The 21,909-nt window shown below is 51.2% G+C and overlaps 1 protein-coding gene across 2 annotated transcripts in view; it reads left to right on the top strand.

Moving 5' to 3' along the window:
- LOC140409361 (uncharacterized) overlaps positions 1 to 21,909 on the top strand; it is a 70,925-nt gene that overhangs the window by 34,539 nt on the left and 14,477 nt on the right. Inside the window, exon 3 of one of the 2 annotated variants that reach the window (XM_072497797.1) lies at positions 2,250 to 2,416. The exons of the other annotated variant lie outside the window; for it this stretch is intronic. Coding sequence (XP_072353898.1) covers positions 2,250 to 2,416 — 167 coding nt within the window. The remainder of the gene's footprint in view (positions 1 to 2,249; positions 2,417 to 21,909) is intronic. 2 annotated transcript variants of the gene reach the window in all.

Below are 21,909 nucleotides of genomic sequence, written 5' to 3'. Positions count from 1 at the left end.
GTCCACAGTATCTGTGTCTGTCTGTACCCCCTTGTCCCCGATATCTGTGTCTGCCTGTACCCCTTGTCCACAATATCTATGTCTGTCTGTACCCCCTTTCCCCTAATATCTGTGTCTGTTTGTATCCTCTTGTTCCCAGTATCTATGTCGGTGTGTATCCGCTTTTCCCAGTATCTATGTCTGTCTGTACCCCTTGTCCACAATATCTGTGTCTGTCTGTACCCCCTTTTCCCAGTATCTGTGTCTGTCTGTACCCCATTACCCCCCAGTATCTGTGTCTGTCTGTATCCCGTTGTTCCCAATATCTGTGTCTGTCTGTACCCCCTTTCCCCAGTATCTGTGTCTGTCTGTACCTCCTTGTCCCCAATATCTGTGTCTGTCTGTATCCCTTTGTCCCCAGTATCTGAGTGTGTCTGTATCCCCTTTCCCCAGTTTCTGTGTCTGTCTGTATCCCCTTGTCCCCAACATCTGTGTCTGTCTTTACCCCCTTGTCCCCAGTATCGGTGTCTGTCTGAATCCCCTTTCTCCAGTATCCCCTTGTACCCAGTCTCTGTGTCTGTCTGTACCCCGTTCTCCCCAATATCTGTGTCTGTCAGTATCCCCTTGTCCCCAAGATCTGTTGTTATATTACCCTTGGTGGTAATATGTTGTGTTCTTTGTGTTTTGTTCCAGAATGATCCGTTGAGTTGATGACCAAGAATCCACCAATCATAAGATTGAAATAAAACTAATTTGTTGTATCATGATTAATTAAATGAAGTTCACACACTCTACTGAGCTATAGATAATAATAAAAATATATTGAATCTGCCGAGCAGTAATCAATAATCTAAATAGTCACTAATAATATCCTCGTGTTAACTCTCTCTAATTTAATCTTCTCCTGCTGCTGTTCTCAGACTTTCTCCTTCACTAACTACCCAGCATTCCCTGAGGTCTGATTTATATACAGAGAAATGGTGGTGCCCTCGAGTGTTTGAATTACACAGAGATGTAATAATTAACCCTTCACTAGCTTGTCTATATACATATCATTACATCTGTGTCTGTCTGTACTCCCTTGGACCCAATATCTGTGTCTGTAGCTCCTTGTCCCCAATATCTTTGATTTGATTTATTATTGTCACATGTATTAGTATACAGTGAAAAGTATTGTTTCTTGGACGCTGTACAAACAATGCATACCATACATAGGGAAGGAAGGAGAGACTGCAGAATATAATGTTACAGTTATAGCAAGGTGTAGAGAAAAGATCAACTTAATATGAGGTGGGTCCATTCAAAAGTCTGATGACAGTAGGGAAGAAGCTGTTCTTGAGTCGGCTGGTACGTGACCTCAAACTTTGGTATCTTTTTCCTGACGGAAGAAGGTGGAAGAGAGCATGTCCGGGGTGCGTGGGGTCCTTAATTATGCTGGCTGCCTTTCCGAGGCAGCGGGAATTGTAGACAGAGTCAATGGATGGGAGGCTGGTTTGCGTGATGGACTGGGCTACATTCACAACCTTTTGTAGTTTCCTGCGGTCTTGGGCAGAGCAGGCTCCATACCAAGCTGTGATACAACCAGAAAGAATGCTTTCTATGGTGCATCTGTAGAAGTTGGTGAGGGTCGTAGCTGACATGCCAAATTTCCTTAGTCTTCTGAGAAAGTAGTCGTTGGTGGGCTTTCTTAACTATAGTGTCGGCATGGGGGGGACCAGGACAGGTTGTTGGTGATCTGGACAGCGAAAAATGTGAAGCTCTCGACCCTTTCCACTTCGTTCCCATTGATGTCGACAGGGACATGTTCTCCACTACCCTTCCTGAAGTCGATGACAATCTCCTTCGTTTTGTTGACATTGAGGGAGAGATTATTGTCGTCGCACCAGTTCACCAGATTCTCTATCTCATTCCTGTACTCTGTCTCGTCATTGTTCGAAATCCGACCCACTACGGTGGTGTCATCAGCAAATTTGAAAATCGAGTTGGAGGGGAATTTGGCCACAGTCATAGGTGTATCAGGAGTACAGTAGGGGGCTGAGGACACAGCCTTGTGGGGCACCGGTGTTGAGGATGATCATGGAGGAGGTGTTGTTGCCTGTCCTTACTGATTGTGGTATGTGGGTTAGAAAGTTCAGGATCCAATCACAGAGGGAGGAGCCGAGGCCCAGGCCACGGAGTCTGTGTCTGTCTGCATCTCCTTGTCCCCAATATCTGTGTCTGTCTGTAACCTGTGCTTGGTGTGTGATATTATTCTTCCTTTGCCCTCTCAGCGTCTGTTCTGGTTGAGGAGTTGCTGCAGTTACTGGGTGAGACTCACCGCCTGACCCGTGCTTTTCTCCACCTGCTCCTGGTGCCACACTTGGTGGAGCTGAATTTGAGGAGTTGTTCTGGGTTGGCCAGTAATGCCATTGGTCAGATTATCCACGCTCGTTGCCGGGTAAGACAAACTCCAAGATGTCCGCTTCACCTCAAATACCCCATCCACTCGATCAGACCGTACCTGTCGCTCTCTCCTGTTAATCTGTGACTATGTAAACTGCCTGAACCCCTGGATTAGATAAAGTCTGACACAACACACCATCCTTCACTAGGAAACATCTCATTGGTTTTTTGAGAAATCCACCCTCTCTAATTATTCTTTTACTTTGTTATTGAAGCTTTGCCCAATGATTTAACATTATTCATTAACCTTTCCCAGTTGTCCCCTTTGCCCTACAAATCTCCCTTTTCACCTGCCCCCCCCCCGTTCTGCATTAATCATTTCCTCTTGTGTTATATCTAGTTTTGACCTACAGTTCTGTTATAAGTTTGTGAAGCTTGAATCCATTTACCCATGGAGCGTTCAGTTGAGACCCCCACCCTGCGGCCCCCATTTCCTTCCCTCCTCGTTCCTCTTGTACTGACCTATGTTCACTTCATATTGAATCCGCCGCAATCTCCCCCCCCCGGTCATCCATTGCTCAGTTTTGTGCCCAGTTCCTGTGAGGCAGGACCCTTTTACCTTTTGCCTGTTTGCAATCAATGCCCTTATCGTTAACTCTTTATTGCCCGCACCCGTGCTTCCCTTGAATCTGTGCAGTGTTGGCTCATTCCCGATTCCCCCCCCCACCCCCCCCTCCCCCCCACCTCTTTTTCAGATTAGTTATTTAGCTCCCCTTCATTCCTCACAACCCGTTCACTGCAGTGGAATGATACTGTAGGGAACAGTCATTCCCGGGACGATTTTTCCCACATTTTTAAAAACTACAGGGAGAGCTTCCTTTATCCGAAATCCTTGAGGCCGAGCGCGTTTCGGATTTCAAATCAGTTTGGTTTTCGGACGCTGCATCGTAGGGCCCTGGGCCTACCTATGTTACAATGGCCTAAACCTAGGCTGATGTAAATAAAATAGCTGGAAAAGTAGGATGCACCACTGATTAATAAAGCTCAGGTCACAGATTTCTGACGGAATCAAGGTTCAGGAATAAGTGCAGTTGTTGGGAGTCTTTGGTTTTCAGATTGACGGATAAATAACACAGCACAAAGTGTGGCTGTTCAACCCGTCCCTGTTAAACCTCGCTCAGCCATCTGGCGGAGGAGGAGACGACAAGTCAATCTTCACTCAGTTTGGATTTATTCTCAAGGTCAGACATTCCGAGTATTTAGCTCCTAACTCTACCCCCCCCCCACCCCACCCGCCTCCAATGTCACGTTACGTGTGCTGATACAAATAATAGCCTTTAATTTATACAATCAGCAAACAGGACAGCTCTCGGTTCAAAATAAACTTTCTAATTAATCCCACCCCCCAGTTCTTTCCCCACTCCAGTTTTTATCTAATTTGGCTTCCGAAAGTTAATATGACATCTGCTTCCTTCAAGTCGGTGTGGTAGTCTGTGTTAGGAGGATTATGGTACCTAGTATGCCGGAATACCATTGGTGGAGAATGTACTTGTTCCCATTCGATAAGCTTGTATGTTAGCTCCGCCCTGCAAGGCGGGGTGTAAGAGCCCGTGACACCCCAGCAGCTTTCTTCTGTACCTGCACTGCTGGGGGAAACATTGTAGCGCACAAAGACTCACGAGAGACGAATAGAGATGAAGTCGATGAGGCTTTATTAAGCGTGACTTGTTCCCCGCAGTTCAGTAGCAGACTGGCCTGCGGGGGAGAACTCCTGGTTCTTATACTCCGCCTTCAGGGCGGAGCTAGAGGTCAACAGCCAACCAGGACCCGGGATCTGTCAGCCAATGACATCACGGCTTCACAGTCCCACATGACCCCTAATGCATACTACCACAAACATTTAGCGTATTAAAGCCTTCAATTGTCTCCAATCTCGTTTCTGAGGTTATTGATCGTGCATCAATTAAGAATGGAGCTCCGAATCAAGCCGGAGTGTCTGCAACTCAGCCCCCACACGGCAAACTCAGCGGCAACCTTCAAGCACTGGCTGGCGTCTTTCAACGGATATCTCGGAACGGCCAAAAACACACCCACGGGAGAACAGACACTTCAAGTCCTGCACTCGAGGGTGAGCCCGGAAATCTACACCCTCATCGAGGATGCGGACGAGTTCGATGCAGCAATGGAGCTGCTGAAAGGACATTATATTCGCCCTGTAAACCAGGTCTACGCTCGACATCTGCTAGCAACGAGGTGACAAATCCCTGGGGAATCGCTGGAAGAATTCTACCGTGCGCTCCTGGTGTTGGGGAGAAACTGCAGCTGCCCGCAAGTTTCGGCGAGCGACCACACAGAACCTTTGAGCCGGGACGCTTTCGCTGCAGGTATGCCGTCATCCCAAATCCGTCAGCGATTGCCGGAGAAAGAGACACTAGGCCTCAAGGAGGCCCCGACCGCGCTGCAGCCCCCTGGGCAGCGTGGAACCCCCCCGTGGCCGAACCCGAGGCATCTCCCATTCATCCACAAGCTTGTGCTGCAAGGCGGCCTGGCAACCCCGGGGCCCCGCTGCTACTTTTGCGGGCAAGCCAAGCACCCCCGACAGCGCTGTCCGGCCCGCGCATCATCCTGCAAGGGACGCGGTAAAAAGGGCCACTTCGTGGCGGTATGCCACAGGCGGTCGCTGCGGTCTCCGGCGGCGAATACGGACCGCCACCACAATCCTCTCCTCGGTCCCCGTGCGGCCAGCGGGCGCCGTCATCTTCCTCCTCCAGGGCCACTTCGGCCTCTGTGTGCCGCCATCTTGTCCCGCGGACGCCACGTGCGATGGATGGGTGCCGCCATTTTGTGCACCCCCAGCCATGTGCGACCAATGGGCACCGCCATCTTGGATGGACTCCCAGGACCCCAGCTCGGCTGACCACACACCGCCTGAAGAAAACATTCAAATGCTGCCACGAGTAGCCTCGGTGACCCTGGACGAGTCTCAGCCACGAACACTATCGACTGCTATGACGACGGTGCTTATCAATGGGCATGAAACGTCCTGCCTAATCGACTCTGGGAGCACAGAGAGCTTCATACACCCCGACACGTTAAGGCGCTGTTCTCTCTGCAAACCTGATGCCACCAGGAGCAGATGGTATAGTGCCCAGGACCGGACCTTTATTAGGTCAGAAGTCCAACGGTTACTGAAGCAAGGTGTCATTGAGGCTAGCAACAGCCCCTGGAGAGCTCAAGTAGTAGAGGTAAAGACCGGGGAGAAGCATAGGATGGTCATCGACTACAGTCAGACGGGTTTACACAGCTCGATGCGTACCCTCTCCCCCGCATATCCGACCTGGTCAACAGGATCGCGCATCACAAAGTCTTCTCCACGGTGGATCTTAAGTCCGCCTACCACCAGCTCCCCATCCGCACTAGTGACCGCAAATACACTGCCTTCGAAGCAGATGGGCGGCTCTACCACTTCTTAAGGGTTCCCTTCGGTGTCACTAACGGGGTCTTGGTCTTCCAACGAGAGATGGACCGAATGGTTGACTGGTACGGTTTACGGGCCACATTCCCATACCTCGATAATGTCACCATCTGCGGCCACGACCAGCAGGACCACGACACCAACCTCTGAAAATTCCTCCAGACCGTAAAAATCCTTAACCTACCGTATAACAAGAATAAATGCGTCTTTAGCACCGACCGCCTAGCCATCCTCGGCTATGTAATGCGTAATGGATAGGCCCCGACCCTGAACGCATGCGCACCCTCATGGAGTTCCCCCATGAGGTCCTGCAGCAGGAGTTCAGGGAGCTAGGCAGAAAGTTAAAAGACAGGACCTCTAGGGTTGTAATCTCGGGATTACTCCCTGTGCCACGTGCCAGTGAGGCTAGAAATAGGAAGATAGAGCAGCTAAACAGGTGGCTAAACAGCTGGTGTAGGAGGGAGGGTTTCCGTTATCTTGACCACTGGGAGCTCTTCCGGGGCAGGTGTGACCTATATAAGAAGGACGGGTTGCATCTAAACCGGAGAGGCATAAATATCCTGGCCGCGAGGTTTGCCTGTGTCACGCGGGAGGGTTTAAACTAGTATGGCAGGGGGGTGGGCACGGGAGCAATAGGTCAGAAGGTGAGAGCATTGAGGGAGAACTAGGGAATAGGGACAGTGTGGCTCTGAGGCAGAGCAGACAGGGAGAAGTTGTTGAACACAGCGGGTCTGGTGGCCTGAAGTGCATATGTTTTAATGCAAGAAGTATTACGGGTAAGGCAGATGAACTTCGAGCTTGGATTAGTACTTGGAACTATGATGTTGTTGCCATTACAGAGACCTGGTTGAGGGAAGGGCAGGATTGGCAGCTAAACGTTCCAGGATTTAGATGTTTCAGGCGGGATAGAGGGGGATGTAAAAGGGGAGGCAGAGTTGCGCTACTGGTTCGGGAGAATATCACAGCTGTACTGCGGGAGGACACCTCAGAGGGCAGTGAGGCTATATGGGTAGAGATCAGGAATAAGAAGGGTGCAGTCACAATGTTGGGAGTTTACTACAGGCCTCCCAACAGCCAGCGGGAGATAGAGGAGCAGATAGGTAGACAGATTTTGGAAAAGAGTAAAAACAACAGGGTTGTGGTGATGGGAGACTTCAACTTCCCCAATATTGACTGGGACTCACTTAGTGCCAGGGGCTTAGACAGGGCGGAGTTTGTAAGGAGCATCCAGGAGGGCTTCTTAAAACAATATGTAGACAGTCCAACTAGGGAAGGGGCGGTACTGGACCTGGTATTGGGAAATGAGCCCGGCCAGGTGGTAGATGTTTCAGTAGGGGAGCATTTCGGTAACAGTGACCACAATTCAGTAAGTTTTAAAGTACTGGTGGACAAGGATAAGAGTGGTCCGAGGATGAATGTGCTAAATTGGGCGAAGGCTAATTATAACAATATTAGGCGGGAACTGAAGAACATAGATTGGGGGCGGATGTTTGAGGGCAAATCAACAGCTGACATGTGGGAGGCTTTCAAGTGTCAGTTGAAAGGAATTCAGGACCGGCATGTTCCTGTGAGGAAGAAGGATAAATACGGCAATTTTCGGGAACCTTGGATAACGAGAGATATTGTAGGCCTCGTCAAAAAGAAAAAGGAGGCATTTGTCAGGACTAAAAGGCTGGGAACAGACGAAGCCTGCATGGAATATAAGGAAAGTAGGAAGGAACTTAAGCAAGGAGTCAGGAGGGCTAGAAGGGGTCACGAAAAGTCATTGGCAAATAGGGTTAAGGAAAATCCCAAGGCTTTTTACACGTACATAAAAAGCAAGAGGGTAGCCAGGGAAAGGGTTGGCCCACTGAAGGATAGGCAAGGGAATCTATGTGTGGAGCCAGAGGAAATGGGCGAGGTACTAAATGAATACTTTGCATCAGTATTCACCAAAGAGAAAAAATTGGTAGATGTTGAGTCTGGAGAAGGGTGTGTCGATAGCCTGGGTCACATTGAGATCCAAAAGGACGAGGTGTTGGGTGTCTTAAAAAATATTAAGGTAGATAAATCCCCAGGGCCTGATGGGATCTACCCCAGAATACTGAAGGAGGCTGGAGAGGAAATTGCTGAGGCCTTGACAGAAATCTTTGGTCCTCACTGTCTTCGGGGGATGTCCCAGAGGACTGGAGAATAGCCAATGTTGTTCCTCTGTTTAAGAAGGGTAGCAAAGATAATCCAGGGAACTACAGGCCGGTGAGCCTTACTTCAGTGGTAGGGAAATTACTGGAGAGAATTCTTCGAGACAGGATCTACTCCCATTTGGAAGCAAATGGACGTATTCGTGAGAGGCAGCATGGTTTTGTGAAGGGGCGGTCGTGTCTCACTAACTTGATAGAGTTTTTCGAGGAGGTCACTAAGATGATTGATGCAGGTAGGGCAGTGGATGTTGTCTATATGGACTTCAGTAAGGCCTTTGACAAGGTCCCTCATGGTAGACTAGTACAAAAGGTGAAGTCACACGGGATCAGGGGTGAGCTGGCAAGGTGGATACAGAACTGGCTAGGTCATAGAAGGCAGAGAGTAGCAATGGAAAGATGCTTTTCTAATTGGAGGGCTGTGACCAGTGGTGTTCCACAGGGATCAGTGCTGGGACCTTTGCTCTTTGTAGTATATATAAATGATTTGGATGAAAATATAACTGGTCTGATTAGTAAGTTTGCAGACGACACAAAGGTTGGTGGAATTGCGGATAGCGATGAGGACTGTCAGAGGATACAGCAGGATTTAGATTGTTTGGAGACTTGGGCGGAGAGATGGCAGATGGAGTTTAATCCGGACAAATGTGAGGTAATGCATTTTGGAAGGTCTAATGCAGGTAGGGAATATACAGTGAATGGTAGAACCCTCAAGAGTATTGAAAGTCAAAGAGATCTAGGAGTACAGGTCCACAGGTCATTGAAAGAGGCAACACAGGTGGAGAAGGTAGTCAAGAAGGCATATGGCATGCTTGCCTTCATTGGCCGGGGCATTGAGTATAAGAATTGGCAAGTCATGTTGCAGCTGTATAGAACCTTAGTTAGGCCACACTTTGAGTATAGTGTTGAATTCTGGTCGCCACACTCCCAGAAGGATGTGGAGGCTTTAGAGAGGGTGCAGAAGAGATTTACCAGAATGTTGCCTGGTATGGAGGGCATTAGCTATGAGGAGCGGTTGAATAAACTCAGTTTGTTCTCACTGGAACGAAGGAGGTTGAGGGGAGACCTGATAGAGGTCTACAAAATTATGAGGGGCATAGACAGAGTGGATAGTCAGAGGCTTTTCCCCAGGGTAGAGGGGTCAACTACTAGGGGACATAGGTTTAAGGTGAGAGGGGCAAGGTTTAGAGTAGATGTACAAGGCAAGTTTTTTACGCAGAGGGTAGTGTGTGCCTGGAACTCGCTACCGGAGGAGATGGTGGAAGCAGGGACGATAGTGACATTTAAGGGGCATCTTGATAAATACATGAATAGGATGGGAATAGAGGGATATGGACCCAGGAAGTGTAGAAGATTGTAGTTTCGTCGGGCAGCATGGTCGGCACGGCTTGGAGGGCCGAAGGGCCTGTTCCTGTGCTGTACATTTCTTTGTTCTCCCTCACTGCTCCAAGGCCCTGAAACGCTGCCTAGGTTTTTTTTCCTACTATGCCCAATGGGTCCCCAACTATGCGGACAAGGCCCGTCCACTGATCCAATACACGGTTTTTCCCCTGTCGACAGAGGCCCGCCAGGCCTTCAGCCGCATCAAAGCAGACATTGCAAAGGCCACGATGCGCGCCATCGATGAGTCCCTCCCCTTCCAGGTCGAGAGTGACGCATCCGACGTAGCTCTGGCGGCCACCTTCAACCAAGCAGGCAGACTCATGGCTGTCTTCTCCCGCACCCTCCATGCTTCTGAAATCCGCCATTCCTCAGTCGAAAAGGAGGCCCAGGCCATAGTAGAAGCTGTGTGACATTGGAGGCATTGCCTGGCCGGCAGGAGATTCACTCTCCTCACTGACCAACGGTCGGTTGCTTTCATGTTCGTTAATGCACAGCGGGGCAAGATAAAAAACGACAAGACCTTACGGTGGAGGATCGAACTCTCCACCTACAACTATGAGATCTGAAACTGAAACTGAACTGAAAATCGCTTATTGTCACAAGTAGGCTTCAAATGAAGTTACTGTGAAAAGCCCCTAGTCGCCACATTCCGCACCTGTTTGGGGAGGCTGGTACAGGAATTGAACCGTGCTGCTGGCCTGCCTTGGTCTGCTTTCAAAGCCAGCGATTTAGCCCTGTGTACTAAGCCAGCCCCTGGTCTTGTATCGTCCCGGGAAGCTAAACGAGCCTCCTGATGCCCTATCCCGCGGCACATGTGCCAAAGCACAAGTGTACCGCCTCCGAGCCCTCCACGAGGACCTCTGCCACCCGGGGGTCACTCGATTTTTCCACTTCATCAAGACCCGCAATCTGCCCTACTCCATCGAGGAGGTCAGGACAGCCACCAGGAATTGCCAAATCTGCGCGGAGTGCAAACCGCACCTTTACAGGCCAGAGAAAGACACCTGATAAAGGCTTCCCCTCTCTTTGAACGCCTCAGTATGGATTTCAAAGGCCCCCCTCCCCTCCACCGACCGCAACACCTACTTCCTGAACATGATTGACGAGTACTCCCGGTTCCCATTCGCCATCCGCTGCCCGGACATGACTGCAACCACCGTCATAAAAGCCCTCCATAGCATCTTTACACTGTTCGGGTTCCCCGCTTACTTCCATAGTGATAGGGGGTCCTCCTTTATGAGCGACGAACTGCGTCAATTCCTGCTCAGCAAGGGCATTGCCTCGAGCAGGACGACCAGTTACAACCCCCGGGGAAACAGACAGGTAGAGAGGGAGAACTGGCTCTGCGGTCCAGGAATCTCCCAGTCTCCCGCTGGCAGGAAGTCCTCTCGGATGCCCTCCACTCCATCCGGTCACTGCTTTGTACCACGACCAACCAAACACCTCACGAACGTCCCCTTGTCTTCCCCAGGAAGTCCTCCTCTGGGACCTCGCTCCCGACCTGGCTGGCAGCTCCCGGACCCGTCCTGCTCCGAAAACACGTGCGGGCGCACAAATCGGACCAATTGGTCAAGAGGGTCCATGTCCTCCACGCTAACCCCCAGTACGCATACGTAGCTTACCCCGACGGCCGACAGGATACGGTCTCCCTACGGGACCTGGCACCCGCTGGATCCCCACACACACCCTGCCACCAGTCCCACCCTCCCTCCTACCGGCGCACCCCACAGCCGCCCCCTCCTCAGGTGGATAGGTTCTTCCACTGGCCCCATCTAGGCCCTGCCCACCGGCGCACCCCACAGCTGCCCCCTTCTCAGGCCAGTCGGACATTCCGCCAGCCAGGTCTAGGGGTCATGAAGCTGCCACAGAAGCCGAAACCACGCTCCCAGAGTCACAGACGCCCGAACCTCCACCGACATCACCACCAAAGCTACGACAATCGCTTCCTTTTGAAATGTACATTAATGTTGTAAATAGTAATGAGGCAAAACGCTGTACGGGGGCATTACGGTACCTTCATAACTATAACTTCTACCATTTTTACCACGTTGTAATACGAAGGCACCACCCCCGCCGGACTCCTTTTTTAACAGGGGGTGAATGTGGTAGTCTGTGTTAGAGGATTACGGTACCTAGTAATGCCGGAATACCATTGGTGGAGAATGTACTTGTTCCCATTGGATAAGCTTGTATGTTAGCTCCGCCCTGCAAGGCAGGGTATAAGAACTTGTGCCGCCCCAGCAGCTTTCTTCTGTACCTGCGCTGCTGGGGGAAACATCTAGCGTATTAAAGCTTTCGGTAGTCTCCAATCTCGTTTCTGAGGTTATTGATCGTGCATCAGTCGGCACACCCGAGATCGCAACAACTCTCTGTTTATAAAATAAATTTGCCTCGAATCACCCTGGTTCTTTTGGCAATTATCTTAAACCTGTGTCCTCTGGTTACCACCCTACCTGCTCGTGGGAACAGCTTTTCTTTATCCTGTTGTGGGATGTGAGTGCCGCTGACCACGCCAGCATTTGTTGCCCATCACTAATTGCTGTGGGTCTGGAGTCACATGTAGGCCAGACCGGGTAAGGACGGCAGATTTCCTTCCCTAAAGGACATCAGTGAACCAGATGGGTTTTTCCAGCATCCCGCATTTCCAGCGGCGTAACGGTGGCGGCGAAGCCGGTGCTGGTGGTGGTGGAGGTGGCACCGACGGCGATGGTGGCGGTGCTGATGCTGGCCAGTCATCGGGGAACTCCGGGAGCATGCAGAAGCCCTCTTGTGCGGAAAAGGGGAGTGGGGGGTGGTCTGGTGGGGTCAATATTGGCGGCGCAGTGGGAGGGGGGGGGCGCATGGGTGGGGGGGGGGGTGTTGGGGTGGAACCTGACGGTCCCAGGTCCCTGAGTGAGACAGTATCTTGGCGGCCGTCAGGGAACATATTGAGGGTTGGCGTGGAGCAGGTGAACCCTGTCCACCAAGGGGTCCGCCTTGTGGAGTCCAACGTGCCTACGGAGATGGACCCGACCTGGAGCTGCGAGCCAAGTCGGGAGCGACACCCCAGATGTGGACTTCCTGGGGAAGGTAAAAACACGTTCATGGGGTGTGTTATTAGTGGTGGTGCACAATAGTGACCGGATGGAGTGTAGAGCGTCAGGGAGGACCTCCTGCCAGCGAGAGGCTGGGAGGTTCCTGGACCATAGGGCCAGCTGGACGGCCCTCCAAACCGTCCCATTCTCCCGTTCTACTTGCCTGTTTCTCCGGGGATTGTAGCTGGTCGTCCTGCTGGAGGCGATACCCCTGCTGAGCAGGAACTGACACAGCTCATCGCTCATGAATGAGGATCCCCTGTCACTGTGGATGGAGGCGGGGAAACCGAACAGAGCGAAGATGGTGCTGAGGGCCTTGATGATGGTGGCAGACATCATATCGGGGCATGGGATGGCGAAGGGGAACCTGGAGTACTCATCGACCACACTGAGAATATACGTGTTACGGTCGGTGGAGGGAAGGGGCCCTTTGAAATCCACGCTGAGGCGTTCAAAGGGGAGGGAAGCCTTCACCAGGTGCGCACGGTCTGGCCGGTAGAAGTGCGGCTTGCACTCCGCACAGACCTGGCAGTCCCTGGTGACTGTCCTTACTTCCTCGACGGAGTAGGGCAGATTGCGAGCTTTGACCAGATGGTGCAATCGAGTGACCCCTGGGTGACAAAGGCTGTCGTGTAGGGCCCGGAGTTGGTCTACCTGTGCGCTGGCACATGTACCTTGGGGGCTCGTTGAGTTTACCGGGGAGATACAAAATCTCATAATTATAGGTGGAGAGCTCGATTCTCCACCGCAAGATTTTATCATTTTTGATCTTGCCCCGCTGTGTGTTATTGAACATGAAGGCTACCGACCATTGGTCCGTGAGGAGAGTGAATCTCTTACCGGCCAGGTAATGCCTCCAATGCCGCACAGCCTCAACAATAGCTTGGGCCTCTTTTCCGACGGATGAGTGTTGCATTTCAGAGGCATGAAGGGTGCGGGAAAAGAATGCCACGGGTCTGCCTGCCTGGTTGAGGTGGCGGCAAGGGCGACGTCTGAAGCATCGCTTTCTACTTGGAAAGGCAGTGACTCGTCCACTGCGCGCATCCCGGCCTTGGCGATGTCAGCTCTGATACAGGCGAAAGCGTGTTGTGCCTCGGCCGCGAGGGGGAATTGGGTGGACAGAATGAATGGGCGGGCCTTGTCCACAAAGTTTGGGACCCACTGGGCGTAGTAGGATAAGAACCCCAGGCAGCGTTTGAGGGCCTTGGGGCAGTGGGGGAGGGGAAGTTCCATGAGGGGGCGAATGGGGTCCGGGTCGGGCCCGAGAAGTCCGTTTTGGACTATATAGCCGAGAATGGCTAACCGGGTCGTGCTGAACACACACTTCTCTTTGTTGTAGGTCAGGTTGAGAAGAGTGGCAGTGCGGAGGAATGTATCGAGGTTGGCATCGTGGTCCTGCTGGTCATGACCGCAGATGGTGACATTATCTCAGTACAGAAAGGTGGCCTGCAAACCGTACTGGTCGACCATTCGGTCCATCTCTCTTTGGAAGACCGAGACCCCATTTGTGACACCGAAAGGGACCCTAAGGAAGTGGCAGAGGCGACCGTCCGCCTCGAAGGCAGTGTATGGCTGGTCCGACTTCCGGATGGGGAGCTGGTGGTAGGCGGATTTCAGGTCAATTGTTGAGAAGACCCAGTACTGTGCAATCTGATTGACCATATCAGATATGCGTGGGAGGGGGTAGGCGTCGAGCTGCGTGTACCGATTGATGGTCTGGCTGTAGTCCACGACCATCCTGTGTTTCTCCCCAGTTTTAAGCACTACCACTTGGGCTCTCCAGGGGCTGTTGCTGGCCTCGATAATACCCTCCTTAAGCAGCCGCTGGACTTCGGACCTGATAAAGGTGTTCTCCTGGGTGCTGTACCGTCTGCTCCTAGTGGCAACGGGCTTGCAATCCGCAGTTAGATTGGCAAAAAGGGAGGAGGGATCGACCTTGAGGACCGCAAGGCCGCAAATGGTAAGGGCCCGCCGAATTTGAGGGCGAGGCTCTGGAGGTTGCACTTGAAGTCCAGGCCCAACAGGAGTGCAGCGCAGAGATTAGGAAGGACATAGAGACGGAAGTTACTAAATTCTACGCCCTGGACCGTGAGGGTGACTGTACAGAAGCCCCGGATCGGGACGGAGTGGGATCCGGAGGCTAGGGAGATTCTTTGATTGGCAGGGTGGACCGCGAGGGAGCAGCGCCTTACCGTATCTGGGTGTACGAAGCTTTCGGTGCTCCCGGAGTCCAGCAGGCACGAGGTCGCGTGGCCGTTGATTTTCACCGTCGTCGACGCGGTGCCAGGTTGTGCGGGCGAGATTGGTCCAGCGTCATCAAAGCCAGCTGCGGGTAGCCATCAGATGCTTCAGGTGGCGAGCGTGTGCGGTTCCGATGTCAGGATGTCCGGGGACCCTGTGGGGGACAAGATGTGCCCATGGTGCGCACATTGGGGGGTCGGGACAAGATGGCGGCGCCCATTGGTCGCACATGGACCCGGGAGGAGAAGATGGCGGCTCCCATTGTGCGTCTGGCATGGGGGAGGGGGCGATAGCGGGCGCGATCGCAGCGAGTGCGCGGGCCTGGCACACAGCCGCAAAGTGGCCCTTTTTACTGCAGGCTTTACAAACGGCAGTGCGGGTCGGGCAGTGTTGGCGGGGGTGCTTCAGCTGACCGCAGAAGTAGCAGCGGGGACCCCCGGGGTGCGCGGATCGGCGTGCGGCGCAGGCGTATTGGGAAGGCAGGGCCCCGGCTGAGGAGGTCGTCGGTGGGGTCCAGGAGGGGTAGGAAGGGGTAGAAGGGTGGGCAGCGCGGCGGGAGAGGTACGATTACACATTACGGGATGCGACCGTCATAGAGAGCGCCAAGGTTTTCGTCTCCGCCAGTTCGAGCGTGGCCCCTTCCAGTAATCGTTCTCGGATGCGGTCCGACGCAATCCCCGTCACGAAGGCATCGCGCATGAGGAGGTTCGCGTATTCGGCGTCCGTAATAGCCTGACAGCCACAGTCCCGGACGAGTGGAATTGGGGCCCGCCAGAAGTCTTCGATGGACTCACCAGGTAGCTGCGAGCGGGTGGCGAGTACATGCCTGGCGAAGAGCGTGGCATGTGTTCCTTCAGGAGGTCCATTGCTTTTGTGTAATTCATGGCGTCTTAGATCAATGGGAACACGCTGGAGCTCAGTCTGGAGTACAGGACGTTGATCTTCTGAGCCTCCGTTGGCTCGGAGTCCGCCGCGTTGATGTAGGCCTCAAACAGGCTAGCCAGTGAGTAAAGCCTTTTCTGGCGTCGGGCGAGTGCGGATCCAGCTGCAGGCGATCGGGCTTAATTCTGATATCCATTCTGTGGAAAAGCTGACTGTAATAAATTGATGCACGATCAATTGCACAAAGACTAAAGTTGGGAACAACTATGGTTTTATTACAGTCAGATGCGTGGCCTCCTGCTGCAGCTGGCGAAATGGCAGGGCACTGGAGGTCATGCATATTTATGCAGTTCTCCCTGGGCAGAGCCAGCCGGCAGGAGCTACCGGCGAACCTGCAGTGCAGGTCTACCTTACATCTCCTATTACAGTGGCTCACCACAATGCATTTACACAAGCAACCAAGCAATCCTATCCCTAGTAGCATTAGTCACATGAAGGCCTTAAAGATCCAATCAAATAATCCGTGACACAACCATCCTAGCCAACCCGGTGGGTTATAGTCATGAAATTCACTGCCAATCTCTTGAATTTGATCAGCCTGTCTCTTACTGTGGTCGGCCAGGCTGGTGATATTTTCAGAGCCATCTGGAATATACGTACAGCACCCCTGACCTACAATAGCGCGCGTTCCTCCCTGCGAGGCTAACAGATAATCCAAAGCCAGTCGATTTTGTAATGCCACGGTCCGGACAGTCACCAGCTCGGCTGAGACCTCGGCCAGTGCCTGTCCAGTTTCCCTGGCTTCTGCTGCCGTTACGTTCGCCAGCAGTTCCAATGCTGTGGCCATGTGGACCAGTTCGTCGGATGCCGTGCCTGTTCCATACAATGGAAAGGCCGTCATGAAGAACTGTTCTGTTTTAGTAATAGTCCTTTTGGCTCGCGAGGGATAGTGCTTAAGGGTGGGAAGGTGACGCATTTGAGGTACAACATATCCCAAAAAGCAGGATCTTGTCCAATCAATAGGAAGCCACGGGAATGCTTTAGTGCCGCATATAAAATATGTTCCATTATAGGCTATAAAACCATCAGCTGATGTCATCCAGGGGATTGGGGATGTCTGTCCCCATGAAATGTTAGAGGTTATATTCCACACCCAGGACCAATCACAGTTAAACATGCCCTTGTGGGATATACCCGGTCCTTGCCAGTCAACAGTAAGGTTGCACCTACTTTGCCCCATTAACTTTCCTTTCCCTGATTTATTAAAACACATGGAACCTTGAACATTATTCGAGTGGATGGTGAGGGAGTCAAAGCATGATTATAGGCAGGTTGATAGGAAGCTGAAAATTTAGTCATGTCATAGCCAGCAGATCTCCATATTTCCATATCTCCCTGTTTGATTTTGTCGTAAAATCCATTCAACTGTCTCTGCGATATGAAAGGGGAGGGATTGGAGAGATATTCCTTCCCTCGAATGGATGGGGATGTAGGTACAAACCCAACACTTGCTTACATTCAATTTTTCAGCATAAAGATATGACATATATAAATAGGTATCAGCAAGCAGTTCCCGGGTAGTTTGTTTTTTTTACTACTGAGTGGCCATTGAGGCCAAATAGTCCAGAGAGTCCAAAAACTATAATGAAGATCTTCATCCTGTGTTCGTGTCTGGGCTGGAGACTATCTTCTTGCAGGAGGATAGATGTATCCAACTTGAAAGTCCTTCAAGCTTGACAGAAGTTGGTGTAGTCAGTAGTACTAGGAAAGATCCGCTCCAGCGTTGTCCTAGTTTCTTTCTATCCCAGTTCTTCACCAATATGTAGTCTCGGGGTTCGATCACTGGATATCGAGGGACGGCTGTCCCTGCTATCACTGGGAGATGAGCCTGTTTCACCTGTGAGTGGAGAAACTTCAGAGAAAGTGTTAATTGCTTCAAATAGTTCTGCATCTGTCCCCCCATCACATGGAGGTCTACTTTTTCATGGCCATCCTAGGGAGTCTTCACTGGCCGACCATAGACTATCTCTGCAGCTGACAGTCCGGTCCGCGAGTGTGGAGTCACCCGCATGTGAAACAGTGCCAAGGGTAATACCTTTAGCCAATTTAACCCAGTTTCTTCAGTCAATTTAGATAATTTTTCTTTTAAAGTCCCGTTGGCTCTTTCCACAATTCCTGCAGCCTGCGGGTGATACGCGCAGTGCAGTTGCTGTTTAATTACGAGTGCTTCGCACAATTCAGTATTGATCCGAGCTACAAACTGTGGTCCATTGTCTGAGCTCACCATTTTGGGTACCCCAAAACGAGGAATAACTTCTGTTAACAAAAACTTCACCACCGTATGTGCCGTACAATTAGGGATGGGGAAGGCTTCAATCCATTCACTAAACACATTGATTAGTACTAAACATTATTTATAGCACTGCACTTTTGGTAATTCAATAAAATCAAGCTGTATACAGGCAAAAGGGCCATTTGGCAAGGGAGTGGTTCCTGGAGGGCATTTAATGCCTTTACCCTTATTATGTTTCATGCAAATGACGGATCGATCCAGCCGCGTTTGCGCTGCTGTATTCAAATCTGGGTGCCACCAAGTTTTCAGGAGTAGCTGTACCATTCCCTCTTTGTCAAGATGGGTACAAGAATGCAAATAATCAATATGTCCCGGCAATAAAGAATTCGGAATACAAACTTGACCAGCTGGAGTAAGCCAGGGGTCCCGTGTCAAGGAGTGTGAACACCCCACTGACTTCCATAGTGTGCGCTCGGAATCAGAGGCGTCCCTCTGTAAATTTTGAACCTCCGTTACCTCTGCCATGCCCTTCGTTCCTAATGCAGGTACCTGGTTTAGAGCCTGATTAGCCCCACTGGGAACAATCAAAGAGGCTGATGTAGCCGCAGCCTTAGCAGCTGAATCAGCACGGGCATTCCCTAATTGAACAGGAGTGCCCCCCTTCATGTGCGCAGCACATTTAATAATTGCCAATTGATGAGGAAGCTGAATAGCATCGGGGAGATTTTTTACTCAAAGAGCGTTTTGAATGGGAGCTCCCGCAGAGGTGAGAAAGCCTCGTTGTTGCCAGAGGCAGCCAAAATTGTGGGTCACGCCAAAGGCATACCCAGAACCGGTGTAAACGTTGGCACTTTTATCTGTGGCCAAAATACATGCTAGAGTAAGGGCGAATAGCTCGGCTTTTTGCGCAGAGACAGGGGTCTGGAATGCTGCTGCTTCCCGAACGTCAGTATCTAACAACGGCATATCCCGACTGTGGGATACCAGTGAGAGAAATGGAGGAACTGCCATCAACATAAAAAATTAGATCTGGATTGTCAATAGGCCGATCCGTTAAATCCGGGCGGTAAGGAAGTGATTCCTAAGCAAACAATCGTGCGGTGGGTCAGCAAGGTTATCGGGGGGGGGGCTGCTCGAGGAACACAGCAGGATTTAAGGTAGAACAGTGATGAAAAGGGAGGTAGGGGTTTTGCAATAGTGAAACCTCATAGCGGCTCAAGCGGGCTTGAGTCAGATGCTGGGTTTGCTGAGACATTAGGAGAGCCACAATAGAGTGCGAGGTATACACTTGTACTGGCTGGTGAAGGGTCAGATTAGAAGCCGCCTGCGCTAACAAATGGACAGCTGTAAGAATTTGGGTGCAGGGAGGTAGACCGCAAGGTGCAGGATCTAATTTAGTATCCTTTAACCATGTTTCAGTAATGGCCACTAAATCATAGGCATTCACGATGATTTGCGCCATCAGCTCATTTGCCTTATTCCGAATACTACGAGCATTCAGGTAAAGTACACTTATGTTGGCTTTTTTACCTATGGTCTGAATCTTAACACCTCGATCAGTAACCTCTCCTAAGTTATATTTCCTCTTAACTTTTCTCCTAATTATCCTTGTCGGCGAACCCATATCTTCATGTAACAACCTGCTGCGTTGCTTACCATTCATGTTTTTACTTCCCATTTTATTCCTTTTAGTATTACTGGTCCTATTCACTGAGCTCCCGTCAGTCACTGTACCTTGTGCTGTCGCCCTTTTGGATTTTTGACAATGGCTTCTCTGCCTTACACTTTCCCCCTTACTGCCTTGTGTTTCTGTCCCTGTTTTACTCCCCTCCAACTTCCTGCATCGGTTCCCATCCCCCTGCCACATTAGTTTAACCCCTCCCCAACAGCTCTAGCAAACACCTGCATCGGTTCCAGTCCTACCCAGGTGCAGACCGTCCGGTTTGTACTGGTCCCACCTCCCCAGAACCAGTTCCAATGCCCCAGGAATTTGAATCCCTCCCTCTTGCACCATCTCTCGAGCCACGCATTCATCCTCTCTATCCTGACATTCCTACTCTGACTAGCTCGTGGCACTGGTAGCAATCCTGAGATTACTACCTTTGAGGTCCTACTTTTTAGTTTAACTCCTAACTCCCTGAATTCAGCTTGTAGGACCTCGTCCCGTTTTTTACCTCGATTGTTGGTGCCTATGTGCACCACGACAGCTGGCTGTTCACTCCCCCCCCCCCCCCCCCCCCCAGAATGTCCTGCAGCCGCTCCGAGACATTCCTTCACCCTTGCACCAGAGAGGCAACTTACCATCCTGGAGTCTCGATTGCATCCGCAGAACCGCCTGTCTATTCCCCTTTCGATTGAGCCCCCTATCACTATAGACCAGCCATTCCTCTTCCTGCCCAGCTGCGCAGCAGAGCCAGCCACGGTGCAATGAACCTGGCTGCTGCTGCCTTCCCCTGGTGAGCCATCTCCCTCAACAGCATCCAAAGCGGTATATCTGTTTTGCAGGGAGATGACCGCAGAGGACACCTGCACTGCCTTCCTACTCTTGCTCTGTCTTTTGGTCACCCATTTTCTATCTCCCTCAGTACCTTTCACCTGCGGTGTGACCAACTCGCTAAACGTGCTATCCACGACGTCCTCAGCATCGCGGATGCTCCAAAGTGAGTCCATCCGCAGCTCCAGAACCGTCAAGCGGTCTAACAGGAGCCGCAACTGGACACACTTCTTGCACGTGAAGGAGCCATGGACAGTGGACGTGTCCCTGAGCTCCCACATCGCACACGAGGAGCATGACATGGGTCTGGGATCTTCTGCCATGTCTTAAACCTTTGGTTAACTTATACAACTACAATTCCAAAAAACGAAAGGAAAAATAAATAAATTAGACAATGTAAAGAAAAACTACTTACCAGTCACTTACCAGGGATAGGAAGCCCATCCTCCACCTGGAGAATGAATGAAGCCCTGTGGGAGCCTGGTCCAAGTGTACTGGTTGCCCTTAAATGTAAAGGCAAACAAATACTGTGATTCAGGGGCGAGGGGTATAGAAAAAAAGGCATGTTGTAAATCAACAAGGGTAAAAACAGTCGCTTCAGGTGGAACAGGATTGTCGCCAGGTTTGGGACAATAGGATGTAAGGGTTCCACGATCTGATTAATACGTCGGAGGTCTTGGACCAAACGCCATTCGGATGGAACTGGAAGAATCAGGGTGTTACAGGGCGATTGGCATGGTATCAAAATTCCCTGTTGAAGGAAAGATTGAATCATGACCGAGACGCCTCCTTCAACCTCGGGGCGTAAAGGGTACTGTGAAATGGAGGGCAAGGGCATATCAGGCTTGACTTTAATAACGACGGGAGGTACATTAGTGAGACCAACCTTGTGTTTACAAGCCGCCCGTAAATCTGCGGGGACACCGAAATCGGAGACTGGACTGATTGATGGTGGTGCAATGTACCATTGAGACAAAATGGTTGGGGAAAAAAATTCTAAAGTGCCTTCGGGGAAGATTTGCCGTCCAGTAAACGAAGGATCAGCTTGTCCTCGTAGTGCAGCTGCCAGAAATCCCAAGGGTTTGGCACTGTAGCCTTCGTTGACAGTAAGGGTCACGTGGGGTGACACGAGTCCCGACTGATGCCAGAGCCCGTGGGGTACCTCAACAAGAAAGGCAGAACCCTCTTTACCCTCAGCGAGGCCAACAAAGGAAACGGATTGTAGAGAACCAAGGGCCTCTTGGTAAATGCTCTCCAATTCAGTCGAGCATCCCGTGTGATCGTAGCAAAGAGTCACATGTGGATCGGGAATATCTAAGGGAGGTGAAAAGTGGGAGGGATCAAAAGCAACTGACCACCACTGTGGAGTAGTGAAAAGGGGAAAATTTCGAAGCTGGGCCTGCGGGATAGCTGATATTGTAATGCCGTTATCAAGGCAAACAATTTCCACCTGCAAGGGACACAGCAAATCACGTCCGGCCAGGTTGACACCGAGGACACGGGTAACCGTGAAAGGAATGCAACATTCC

The sequence above is a fragment of the Scyliorhinus torazame genome, chromosome 3 (assembly GCF_047496885.1).
Source record: "Scyliorhinus torazame isolate Kashiwa2021f chromosome 3, sScyTor2.1, whole genome shotgun sequence".
Classification (NCBI taxonomy): domain Eukaryota; kingdom Metazoa; phylum Chordata; class Chondrichthyes; order Carcharhiniformes; family Scyliorhinidae; genus Scyliorhinus; species Scyliorhinus torazame.
The sequence above is the reverse complement of the archived record's forward strand: the minus strand, read 5'-3'. Positions and strand labels throughout refer to the sequence as shown.